General features: G+C 37.4%; 1 protein-coding gene across 1 annotated transcript; it reads right to left on the bottom strand.

The window, feature by feature from the left end:
- Window positions 1-1368: 1368 nt before the first annotated feature.
- On the bottom strand, window positions 1369-7288 carry LOC122061771 (4-coumarate--CoA ligase 2-like). The gene is made up of 6 exons (XM_042625232.1): window positions 5886-7288; window positions 2607-2805; window positions 2339-2484; window positions 2155-2222; window positions 1882-1984; window positions 1369-1760 (listed from the first exon to the last, which is right to left on the bottom strand). Exons 1-6 carry the CDS (start codon window positions 6957-6959, stop codon window positions 1644-1646), a joined length of 1707 nt encoding a protein of 568 aa, XP_042481166.1. The 5' UTR covers window positions 6960-7288; the 3' UTR covers window positions 1369-1643.
- Between the last annotated feature and the right edge of the window lie 6513 nt (window positions 7289-13801).

Here is a 13801-nt window from a genome sequence, read left to right as displayed (position 1 = left end):
TGGGCTAAAAATCATGTTAAAACTGAATGAAGAAAATCTATCCATAACAAGGTTCTAAAACACAGGAATGGTCATGAAATCGGTCAATGTTAAAATCATTTCGATACCATTTTGGAATGATTTGGATTGGATTATATCGGACAGATGTATCCCTGATAAAGAAAATTTCTATTTTACCATTGAATTATATATGTGGAATGGGATCAAAAATGTCAGAATCAAGAATCAATCATGGCCAACACCATTTCAATCGGGCTGATACTGATCATTCCATTCCATTTTTTAGAGCCATGATCCATAACCCAGATAAAGAAGGAATGGTTCACTTTTACGAAGAGTGGGAGAGAGAGTCAGTCAGGCACGTATCTTTGGCACCCCTGCCATTTATGTTGAACTTTAATGCAAATAATAATGTAATTTGGATTAACTGAGCTATAGCCTGCATAAGATGTTGTACGGACAGATGGGATCACATGAAGTAAAATTGCCACTTTTGCTTTCAGCTTCAGCATTAATGGAGTTTTAATTTTTAGGGTTTAAGTTTGCCATGACACCAATTGTAGCAAACCCTCTTTAAATTGTCCGAAATACTCCCTATATTACGGGTTCTCAGTAATTACCCCCTTAGGGGAGGGAACCCTCCCCTAATTTTATATAAAGCCAAATCATGAATAGAAGCTCATTTTATTGGGGTTGGGTGTAACAGGTTTATCATATCTATAAGATTTTCTTATTGACATCCCTTAATGTATCAAATCTTTTGTAATCATATATAAACATAAATCTAACCAGTTGAGACCATTGTTGAATATATCTTTTAATTTTGATTTTAATCAATAAGAATTGTCCGATTACTTCCTCCCCCAGCATTGAATAAACGAAAAGTAATAATAAAAGTTTAAAAAATATTAAAATAAATTATTAAAGTTTTCTTTCACTAGTATGGGAGGAAGAATCCCCTTGCACCTCTTGTATAATATTCCATCCCGTGCCCAAATTAGTATCACCAGCTACTTTACTACATATTGTCAGTGTGCCTATTTCTCTACCTTTATTTTTTTTCTCCATTTCTTTCAAAACAAATATATGACCATAGTGCTACTGATTTACCTATATAATTCCTTTTGTTTAATCTAAAATAAGAGTTTAACCATGATCACTTGATAATTATGGAGTTCAAATTCAAATCCTCTAAAATGATGCTAATATGACTTTTATTTTTGCGAGAAACCAATGGAGCATGTAAAAGTAAGCCAGTCTATCAAAAATAAATAAATAAATGTTTCTTCCAACTTAATGCATAAACCACTTTAAATTTGGGTTGAGTATTTCTATTAAGAGTTAATTTTTGACAACAATGGCATTCAATTTCAAGAAAACTAAAGTGTTCTCTTATTATAAGAAATTTTGAGTTAAAGTACATAGAAATAAAAAAGGATAAAAGAACACTTCTTACTAATACAATTGGGAGGTCCAATTCCCTCTCCTTGTAGCATTTCCAAACTGCCTCTTATGTCTCCTTGAATCCCACCCCTTTTGGATTTGTTTATGGGTTATAACCACACCAACCCATCACCAAGGCCACTAGTTCAATCTAAAACTTGCACCAAAAAATAAAAATAAAAAAGCCTTCGTTTTCCTATCTAGGCTGCTGATGAGGCAAGTTTGGCTCTAAGATCCTTTCTCAAAATCTTACCAGAAGGGGACTTGGGAATAGCATGGATGAAGTAGACCTTATGCAGTTTCTTATAAAACACCACCTGTTAACAAAAACCAAAGAAATAAAAAAAATAGATTGATAAATTGCCATGAAACTAACTATTTAAGGGACTACCCTTACGGTTAGGTTAGACCCATTAAGCTTGAACTATAGTGACTTACTTGTTTGGCAATGAATTCCTTCACAGCCTCTTCAGTGAGCTCAAACCCATTTGACCTGACAACGAATGCAACAGGAAATTCTCCGGCGACTTCATCTTTTTGTCTGGCGAAAACAATAATTTATCATCAATTGGATTATGCATTAGTTATTGTATGGGTTCGGATTAGTAGATGAGTGTTGGTTGACAAGTTTAATTAAATGAAACTCAATTGAGAGTAATCTTCATAATGGAAAATGGATTCATATATAACGCAACATTGTTGTTCACTTACGGGACAACAGCAGCGTCCGCAATGGATGGGTGGCTCACAAGTAAGGCCTCGAGTTCCGCCGGCGGCACCTATAAGTGCAAAAAGTGGTATTGTATATATGACATGAATCAAAATAAGCTAAGCCTGTTTGTATTGCATATGAGAATATTTAATTAAAATAGTTTTAAGGGGAAGAAAAATATACCTGGAAGCCTTTGAACTTGATGAGTTCCTTCACTCTATCAACAATGAAGATCTCTTCATCATCATCTACATACCCTATGTCACCTGTGTGGAGCCAACCCTCAACGTCAATGGTTGATGTGGTGGCATCAGGATCATTTAGGTACCCTACAACAGTACAACCACAGTGGATTAATGTTAAGTTAGCTATACAAACCAAACCAAACCAAACCAAACCAAACCAACGACTAAGCATGTCCGGCTTAGTTGAGGGAAAGGGGTCTACGTACCTTTCATGATCTGCGGTCCACGGATGCATATCTCTCCGGGTTGGTTGTGCGGAAGTGACAAACCACTCTCAGGGTCAATGACCTTGAGCTCTGCGTTCCTTACCACGGTACCGCACGAACCGGACTTGGTCAGGATGGGCTGCTTTGCGAATCCTGGGCACATTGATAGAACCGGTCCAGCCTCTGTCATGCCATAACCCTGCATAAACCATTAATGTCAACATAAATAATTAACCCTCATAATAATTAACATGATCATCTCATTTCCATATCCAAACAATACCTAATCAATAGGAAATACCATAGCTCACAGGCCATGTCGTTTAACAATAACTCCATCCATTTCGACCCAATGCGGTTCCATACAGATCGAATTAGACAGTTAAGGTCACAATTTTGGTTCAACCAGATGGTCCAACCCATTGTGGCTAAGGATGGAATTTGTATCTTTCATTATTTCACTTCTATACATTTTCTTACCTCATGTATGATGGAACAAGAAAGGGAGCATAAACAAAAATATTAACCTCTAATCAATTGTTAGGAAAATAATTTTTACTTACTCGCCTACTTATTTTACACGGTTACTAACCAAAAGATCTTATATGACATGTTTTAACTGGAAATGTGAGCAAATTTTATACTTATTCGGACGTTAGGAAAACTCAAATCTATAAAGCGAATAGGGGTTGACGCTTTAAAAAATGTCACAAAATATTGTGCCCAGACCACTAGTAGTTGATTGCTTTGTTCAACTATATTTTCGACGATTTCATTGCGCACATTAGGGGTTGCTTATTGCCATTAATTTGGTGGCAAAAATTAGTTATGAGAGAAACATATTGATGATGATCATCATATGTTTTTAAGAAAAAAAAAAGGGGGGCGGGGGGAGAGAGAGATGATCATCTATGTAATTCCATATGCCTCCACCGAATTTTAAAAATTATATGAGGTTTTACTACGCTCACTACCCCACCATAGGTACAGAAACCTTGTCAAAATAAGAAAGGGAAACTTATTATTACTATTTTGTTTCTCATCTCCTTACCATATGACCCCCATGTGAATAATATTATTCACGCGATCATTAGTATGGCGCGAAAGGACATGTTTATAGATTTATCTGTTTGGTTGTTGCTTTGGAAGAATAAAATTTCATTGTTGGACTTTATTATTATTATTTTAAGAATTTGTTAGACTCAAACTTGACAATTAGCATTGAAGGTTAGAACTTAGTCCTAACTACTAGTCAAGTTTAGCTTCATCAGACTTGTCGCGTGGTAGATACACTAATTATGGCATGGTAATTAGGGCATAAGTTCATGAGGATCTAATGAATGACGATAACAACTACCGTGAAGAAGTTGGTAGCCACATCCTATACAACTCATAAGATTTTTATCAAAAAAAAGAGTATGTAATTGAGAAGATAGCTTTGGTGGGTCTCCCACTACAAGAAAAGTGGTCAATGGCGGCATTTATTACTAAATGCTTCAAATATTCTTATGTATCATGGCATTATGAAATTAATGCCGCCAATAGGATTATATATTACAGTATTTTTCAATAAACGCTCCTAAATATTCATATATATGGCGGTATTTATTACTAGACGCCTCGAATATTCCAATATACTACGGCATTATTTCATAACGCCGCCAATAGGATTATATATTGCAGCATTTTTCAATAAATGCCTCCAAATGCTCATATATACTACGGCATTTATTACTAAACGCCTCAAATAATTCTTATATACCACGGCGTTATGAAATAAACGCCGCCAATGGGGTTATATACTGCGGCATCTTTCAGTAAACGCCTCCAAATACTCATATATATGGCGGCATGTAGTACTAAATGCCATCATATATAATATATAGCGGCGGTCTATACAAAATGCCGCCTATTGTGTTATAAAAGACGGCTTTTGCTGAAAAACGCCGTTGAATGTTTATATTTAACGGCATTTGTAGGAAACGCCGCCAAAGGCCTTCACTCAAGTGCCGCCATTGACCACTTTTTTTATAGTGTCCCTTGCCTTTTGGTATTCAGTTGAAGAACTTGATGTTTTTTTGAACCTTCTATGTCCACCTATCTATTATGACTAAAATGGAAGAACTTATAGGCTGCTCATATGAATTGACATTGCACAAGTCAAAGCTAATAAACGCATGAGAGGAATAATACCTAATCAGGATTTGTATGCAGAGAGTCCACGTGATCATGAAAGAAAATTGTGAGAGAGCATGTATTGCCAACATTATGATTATCAATGTTCGTTCTTGAAAATAGTATTTCTTTTTTCTTTTTTTTTTATTTCTTTTTTTTAATACCCTAAAAACAAATCATCCAAAAATCATGTGGTTTAAAATAATATATTAAGGAAGCATCTATAAAGGATCTTGCATAAAGATCTATTATGAGGACTTTCTAGTTCTTTGATCGATGGACTTTAATATAACCTTTGAAATGATAAAGGAATTATAATTAATTCAGTTTAGGAAAATGCTAGTACCATGAAGTGGTTCCCATCCAACATATAAGAGTTTGATGTGCAATCATATTTGTCAAGTATGTATTGGGGTTTCATTCAAAAGCATCGATCCCGTATTTGATGTGGGTAACCCGATGATTAGAGCAAAAGTTAACGGTTGCCTAGGTTGCAGCTAAGTTGCCACAACCCTTGCTGTCAGCCAAAGAAATAAAATCTCAAAACGTATTTGTGAAATCAACAAGTAAGGTGAATTATTCCATTTCTTTGGTTGTTAGCAAAAGTTACGGCTACAACCTAAGTTTGTTAGCAGTCAATTTTTTTCCGGTGAGAATGTATAAGGACTTGCACACTATCACTTTAAAAGGCTAGGTTCTAAAAAGTGATTTTCTACGGAATGCCAACAGCATGCAATTGATGGCATGAATTGACAAGTGTATATTGGTCACACTCTTTTCTTTGAGATTGTTCAAAGAATTGTAAAATGATCAAAATACCCTTGTCAAGTAGTTGTACCAAAATTCTAACATAAACCTTTCTGATTCTAGATTTAAAAAACCATGTTGGACAAAGTTTTCCTACACCCACTTTCCATTTACCGATTTCCATTCACTGCGGGTCTTGAGATGTGTATTGGAGGGTATCCAAAGATACTAAAACCCTATAAGTGTATGTGAAGGATGGAATAGTGGATGAACCGTCGTCCCCCTAGGTTTAGAAAAACATTTTCCAATTTTACGAAAAATATGCAGACGTGCCCCAAGGGTCCAAGAAACGGTTACCTGACCAAACACCGCTTGAGGTACTCTCTGATGTAGCGCATCCTCGAGCTCCTTGCCGAGTGGGGCTGCTCCTGACAGCACGATCCGGATCGAGCTAAGATCGAAATTCTCGACTATCTGATTCTTGGCCATCGCCAAAACCAAAGGTGGAACAACCGGGGCCACAGAAACTTTGTATCTCTGGATAAAGTCTAGCAATGCTCCAATCTCAAACTTCTGCATCAACAGAATCCCTGCACCAGCTCTAAGCGAACAGAGCAGAACTGAATTCAAAGAGAAGATGTGGAACAGGGGAAGAACACAGAGAACAATGTCGTCTGATTTCAAATACAGATTTGGATTCTCTCCATCGACTTGCTGGGCTACACTTGAAATCAAGCTCTTATGTGTCAAGATCACACCTTTGGGTAACCCAGTTGTCCCCGAAGAGAATGGAAGAGCAACTGGGTCACTCGGATCAATAGAAATAATTGGCAAATCCTTCTCGTCTGATTCTGAGATTACAGAGAAATGGAGGCAATTCTCTGGTGGATCATCGATGGTAATAACCTTGAAATCTTCTCCCATTTTTGGGAATTTTTCGGAGGAATCCCGAAGCTTGTCGACGTATTGAGATTGGGTAATGATCACTTTTGCACCAGAGGCTTCGAATTGCTTGAAGATCTCTGCTTGGGTGTAGAAGGGGTTTGCTGTTGTTGTTATAGCTCCAATCATGGAAGCTCCCATGAAGGAGAAGACGAATTCAGGGTTGTTTTGCAGGAGAATCATGATGACGTCTCCTTGTTTGATACCCAGGTTTGATAACCCAACTGCGGTTTTTCGGCAAAGGAGGTGAGTCTCTGCAAAAGTGTAGATTTTTCCATTGGAGCCAGAGATCAAACAGGGTCGTTCTGAGAATTCTGAGACGTTTTCGAAGCAGTATGTGTGAAGTGGGAGGTGATTTGAGATGGGAATGTCTGGGAGTTTGGATCGAAATATGAAAGTCTCTGGGTGTTGAGTTGGGGTCTCTGCCTGTGTTGAGGTCTGGGAAGAGATTTGTGACTGTTGGGTTTCAGGAGAAGCGATTGAAATCATGGTTCTCTGTTTTCCTCTATACTTTAGATCTCCTTCCAATGAGAGAAATAGAAGAGGAAAACAGAGTGAAAGAGCAAAACTTAGAACTGGAGTGATTTCTTGAAAGAATATATTTTAGAACAGAAACTAAAACTATGAGATTGAATTAGAGCTTACCAGAGATCTTTATCTGTTGTAGTTCAGTTCTAGAGAGTGAAGAATGAGATTGAATTAAGGAGTTAAGACTGAAAAATGGTGGGATAGAGACTGAGAAGGGCAACTGACAGAGGAAGGGGTGAGAGAAGAGGAGAGAGAGAAGGGTTGTAATAAATACAAAGAGGAAGTCAGGGGTTCGGTGCAATTTTGGATCTGGAGAGGTAGCTCAGAAGATGAGGTGTGGAAGGTTGCACGCCCATCTCACCTTCAAGAGACCCATGTCTTCCCCTTCTCTTCTCAACCCCCCTCACTCATTAACACGCTCACCTACCAACCTCCTCTCTCTCTCTCTCTCTCTTTCATCTCTTTTTGTGTTTCTTTGAATTCAACAAGTCCCCAACGTGCATGGCCCAAATTCACGTTTGTGTTCCAAAATTGCCACCATGATTCTTTGGAATGTCCAATGATGCCCCTTTAGGCTGGCTTACTAATGAAAGGAGTCAGGGAGGAGATATACGTACTTATACTATGTTCAATGTCATGGACTCATGGTTGGACGAGTAGATAGGAGCATCCCACTCTGGTGGGTAGACTCTTTCTAATTATTACAAGGAAGAAAGAATCCCGTCATTTGTCGTTCTGGTGTACGAAACGTCCAGACATAGACCGCTTCAAAATGACCGCTACCTATATGCGTTAAAGATGCAATGCATACTCCCCGCCTATGTTTTCATTGACCTGTGCATTTACCGTTTTGTATTAGACCGGCAAAGTTCTCTCACCCTTATCACAATTCCACTCCTGGGTTTGTAGCAAATATATATATATATATATTTATTTATATAAGTTGACATTTGGGAGATAATAGTATCGGAATGAGAGGTTTGAGAAATGAAAAATAATGACTAATTAAAAAACAAAGGGAGAAGGTGAATAGATTCATATTCATCATGGCTTAAGGAAAACTCGATCCTTATTATTTATTCTATTGAAAAAATATAAAATATCAAATTTTCTGTCACCTGTGGTGAAGAAGAATCTCTTTAGCCAGTGGCCATCATTGCACTTGGATGTGATTATAGGAATGGTGAAGGGGTATTTTGGACTTCAAATACCGGAGTAGATAATTATTACTATATATTTATATTTAAGAGTTCATCTTTGGTAAAGGAAAACTTTCTCCAAATAAGACCGAGTTTTCCTACGTCCATGGTGAAAAGAGTATCTCTTAATGCATAGTATTTAATGGTTAAATGGGACTCTTGGAATAGTGTCAAAAGCATTTCAGAATTCATATAATAGGGTAGGGGGAATAACTAAGGGTGTCCAAGGAGATGGCGTTGGGTATTTGGGATAGTTACTTATTGGTTTTGGGCCCAAAAAGGCCAATCCCAAACCGGCCTTAATATTAAACAGTCCCAAAACTAGGATCTAGCCAGTTTGAAAAGAGATGTTTCAATTCAGGTTCATTAAGGGTCTATGATGCAATACCAAACACTCGAATACAAGGTTTTTTTTTTTTTTTTTTCTCATTTATAATTACGACACAATCGATTCCAAGTCCTTGACGGTTCTGGGCCCTCAAAAGCTCAAACGCTCAAAATATAAATGTTTATTTGACACATAATCCTAATAATTTTCTTGCAATTATAACATAACCCTTATATTTATTATAAGTAGTAATTATTATATAATCCTAAGTAAGCAAATATGCATCTTAAGCAGACTCTTGTGGTTCCGGTTCAAGTTTTTTTTCACTAGAAGATCATTTATAATTAAAAATAAATAAAAATAAAAATAAAAAAGATGAAATGTACAAAAGATGACTGGACATTTCAAGACACTCTAACAAACTTAGTAGAGCTAGCCACTCCCACCTTCAGCATTGCCATCAACAGGAGAAACTAACCTCCTAGCAACAAAGAATTAAAAAAAATAAAAAATAAAAAATAAAAAAATAAAAAAATAAAAAATAAAATAAAATAAAAAAAAGAAGAAGAAGGTAAGCAAAGAAATCAGAAAATTCAAAATCTCACCCTGCCTTGGGCATTGCATTATGGATCTTCCTGAACTAATGGAGAGAAAACAACCATCACAGAGGAAACTTCTATTATTTCTGTTGACTTGGATAGGATGATGTAAGGTGATTCACAAAAGTAAACAACCTCAGATGTTAACCAACTCCAAACCAAAAACCAGATTTGAATCACATATTAGAAATCCAAAGAATACTCACAAATTTTGGAAATAAGGCTAAACCGATGGATGAATTAGTAAACAAAGACGGGTCCAATAGACCAACACACCTGCCCGAGTATGGCTTAGTATCAGTCCAAGATGTCCTCCAAATATGGGCCAAATTAAGAAGTCTTGTAGAAGTACAGCAACGCAATAAAAAGACTCAGAGAAAGTAGGGTTCTCCTGGACAGGAAGGAGAAAACCTGCAGCCACAAAACCATGCCTCAGATGGCCTGGTTTTTGCTGGAAGGACCCTCTAATGGTCTTTAAAATTGATGGAGCTTCAAAACCCTAACAATGACTGAAATTAATCATTGCTCTTGTCTATGTTTCAAGCTGATCTGGTGAATGGTCATCAAGTCTTCAAACAATCTTATAAAATTCTCAATCACTCTCACAAAGCTGGAACAAAAAGAAACAAAGGATGGAGACAGGATAGATGTGGGTGGGATGGACTATCCCAGTCATGGGCCTCTCACTCATAGCTATCTCAACTGTTGAATATCCTATCTTAAGAAGTAATGATAGTAGTGACTGAAGTTTCATCCTTTCATTAATTTTCAATTGATTACAATAACTCTTCTTATATAGAAGAGGGTACACCTTAAAACTTAGAAAGAATGAAATAACCTAGAGGGGGTGAATAGCTTATGATAGTAGATTTTAAAAATTCTCCAATTTAGTGTTCCTAAATGTGATTTTAAATTGAAAATGCAGAATAGAAAAATTAAACATAATCACACAAAACCAAGGTTTATAATGATTCGACTCAATCCAACTCTAGTCCACTCCATACAAGTTCCATTTATAAAGTATTCCACTAGCTCATCCCTTTCAATATAGTATGTAGGGAGGAAAATATTTACAAAATCTTTTATCAATAAGAGGATCCATACAATCTCTTTCGCGTGTAGAGAGGGACCTTCTATAATCTCTTTCTAGGTAGAGAGGGACCTTTTAAAGATAAGAAGATCCTACACAATATCTAACTACAGTTTAAAGTATTACGTACTTACAACCGTCCAACCTAGAGTTGCCTAACTCTTGGAAAAAGTAGTGGAATATAAATAGAGTTACCTCTGTATAAAGCAAATAATATGCGATAATGAATAGAATGATGCACTTTTCACTTGGTCTTCAATGTCTATGCAAAAGTATTGATGATGATGAAGACCTTCAAGACAATCCTTGGGCTTTACTTGTGTAGAAAAAAAGTTTACCAATAGCTCAAGGAGAGGGTGGATTGATTATCACCTCAAATGCTTTAGAACTCAGTCGTAATTGCTTAGGAACAATTGATTGTTAATTATAAGCAGTAGAGGTATTTATAGGTGAGATTAGTGACTAAATTAAATAGAAAATCTCACTCAAACAGCCATATTTTAGGTGTACTGGTCGACCGCCACATATAGCCATTACAAGAAAATAGTCGTTGGAAGGCGATTCAAGCAAACTGGTCGACTGGTTGCATCGATCGGCAACTAGTTCAATCAATTAGCTGGAGCTAGTTGCTACCTCCAGCTTTCGACCAGAATCTCTTTTATAGCCTTTTTGGGTGGGTCTTGACTGGGCAGACTTCGGGTGACCATAATTTGGTCATACAAACTCTCATTAGGTTGATTCTAAGTCTGTTAGCTTCGTAACTCGAAACTCTACAAATCTCATGAATAGACCATTTGTTGATACTTATTTTTTAAATGCCCAAAATTACCTTGAACATAATAAGTATTGTTTTCACAGTTAATGTAGAAGCTTCTTAAAGCCACTATGTTCCTTATAGCTACATGTCTTGATCCTCACTAAAGTTACATGACTTAGGGTAATTATAAGGAGGATGAATGCCTATATAGTACATGATGAGTGCGTATTAACAATTACAAGTCAATACAACTACGACTCAAGACATACTGTATTTGGTGTTCATTCTTCTTATTACAAGTACATACAACTACGACACAAGACATATTGTATTTGGTCTTCATTCTTCTTTATGGTGACTCCCAAGCTTTTACCGACTTCATTTCTTCATCTTGACTTGAAGTCTTGAGCTTTGCTTCTTCATGCGTAGTTTAAAGAGCTTGACTTTGACTTCTTCAGTTGATCTTTCTAACTTGACTTTAAACATGCTAAACATTACTTAAAAGTAACTTGTTAAATATACTCCATTTGCTTATTATCATCAAAATCACTTTAGGTAGATTAGGATGTGGGCATATTCCCCAACAATCTCCCCATTTTTTGATGATAACAAACAAATGTCAAGCATGGTGAGAAAATTATATATATGATAGCAATAATAATAAGATGTCAAGCAACATGTGGTCAGATAACGAAGATAAGCAACAAGATAATTAATGACAAGCAATAGAACATATATTGTTACACTTGTGCCTAAAACCCGGGCTAATTTCAACTTTTGGACATAGGTAATGCAACCCAGGTGACAACCATTAGGAACTTGTGGATTTTTCCAGCTCATTACATGGAAGGGTTACAAACCACTGAAGGAGTTAGGGTAAGTACTCTGCCATTGAAGAAAATTTTCCCGAACCTTAATAGTGAAATGTACTAATAGGTGAGGCCTACACACTGAAACCCCTTGAAAAGGCCCCATTCAATTTAAGGTATCCAATTCCACACAAGGGAGGCCAATTCAGTCTTAAACGGTGAATATATAGGTCAAAACCGGGTTATTTAGCCGTGGGGCCCGGGAACTCGCACTCGTGCGCCCCAAATTCATCCTCAAGGATGGAAAGAAGTTGATTAATGTATCGGGACACCCCAAGGTGGGCCCATTATTTTCAAATGACAAATTAATCCGGTAATGAGTGAAAACTCATTATTTGGCCAAACAACCCTTAGTTAACTTACTTGGCAATAAGTAGAAGCTTTGCCATTCATTTCTTCTACCCAACAAATTAGAGCAAGAGGAAGAAAAGGAGAAGAAGAAGAAGAAGAGGAGGAGGAGGAGAGAAAGGGAAGCAAGGGTCTGAGGTAAGCCCTATCTTCTTTATCCCTCTCCACACACACACGCCTCCCTCTCTATCCCCTATATATATCTGCTCTCCATTAAACCCAATGGAGAACCCCAATAGAAATCGACCTACCCACTTTCCTAAGGTACAAATCGATTGGGGGATTTGGTGTGGGGTACCTAGTCAACAAGGTTAGTCACTCACATTGAGTGTATGGCCCTTCTTCATAGAAAGCCCCATCAAAAACCTCCAAATTCGGCAACACAAAACCTAGAAATGGAGACCACCCCAACCAAATCCCACCTCCCCACTCACTAAATCAATAAATTGTGATAGGGATTTCGTGTAGGGGACTTACCCTAGCAAGGTTGATGGATCAGTTTTATTCTATGAACCTTCCTTTAGGAAATCCCCACCTTAAACCTCAAGTTTGGGTAACTAAACCCTAGAAATGGTGGATTTTGCCCAAATCCTCTACACCCCACCATTCAAAGCCAAAATTGGGTTAGGAAAAATGAAATTAAATATATGTATAATGGATTCGGGTGACCACATAAGCCATTGGTAGTTACCACATGAACCCTCAAAAAAATTTCCTAAGTTTTAGTAACCTAGACATGAACTTTGGGGATCTTAGGTACATTATGTATCCCTAGCTTAACTAACCCACTAAGCATACTAAATCTAAGTTAATTGATGTGGGTGAACAACCCTTACATTCAAACCCACCTTATAACCATAAAACCCCAATTTGAAAATGATTCAAGGAAAAAGGAAAATAGGAAAATAGGAAATGAACTAGAACGTGTACCCTAAGTCCTATTTTTCCATGGATGACTAAATTGCTTAAAAAACCATATGTATCAGTGGAGAAGAACTAAGAAGAGATGGGAGCATGCGACATGACACCGTTGACTATCTGCCATCATCTAGGATTCGAGGTGGGGATTTGTGTGATTTTTATGGAATATTTATGTCATGACCCATATGTGGATGACTATGTCATTTGCATACTATAAATCTGTTCTTTAAGTGAATGTGCATGTTGCATAATGATGTGAGTTGTGATATGTGTATGTGTGTGTGTGTGTGTGACTGGGATGCAGGGTAGCCGAAGGTTGGGTTTTACCACTGCATGCTAGGGTGAGAGTGTGGGAGTGTGTTGTGGAGATTGAGGTGTAGGGTGGCCAATGGTTGGTTTCGGCACTACATGCCCATGGTGTGTGAGTGTGGGGTACACTGTAGCCGAAGGTTGGGTTCCAACATTGTACGCCTATGGGATGTGTGAGTTTATTTGTGATGTGACTCATACCATGATAGAATACATTGGGCTAGGATAACCACCCTGGTGCTACAACCCTTGCCAATAGGGGTTTACATATTAGCTAATCCTATCTTTCGATGGTCTGAGGCTGGGGACGATTTCTGATGACTGAGGTGGTGGGGATGCCAACGTCGTGAAAAACCCTCATGCGATGTTGGATTCGGTGTTGG

Source organism: Macadamia integrifolia, chromosome 14, assembly GCF_013358625.1.
Source record: "Macadamia integrifolia cultivar HAES 741 chromosome 14, SCU_Mint_v3, whole genome shotgun sequence".
Lineage (NCBI taxonomy): Eukaryota > Viridiplantae > Streptophyta > Magnoliopsida > Proteales > Proteaceae > Macadamia > Macadamia integrifolia.
The sequence above is the reverse complement of the archived record's forward strand: the minus strand, read 5'-3'. Positions and strand labels throughout refer to the sequence as shown.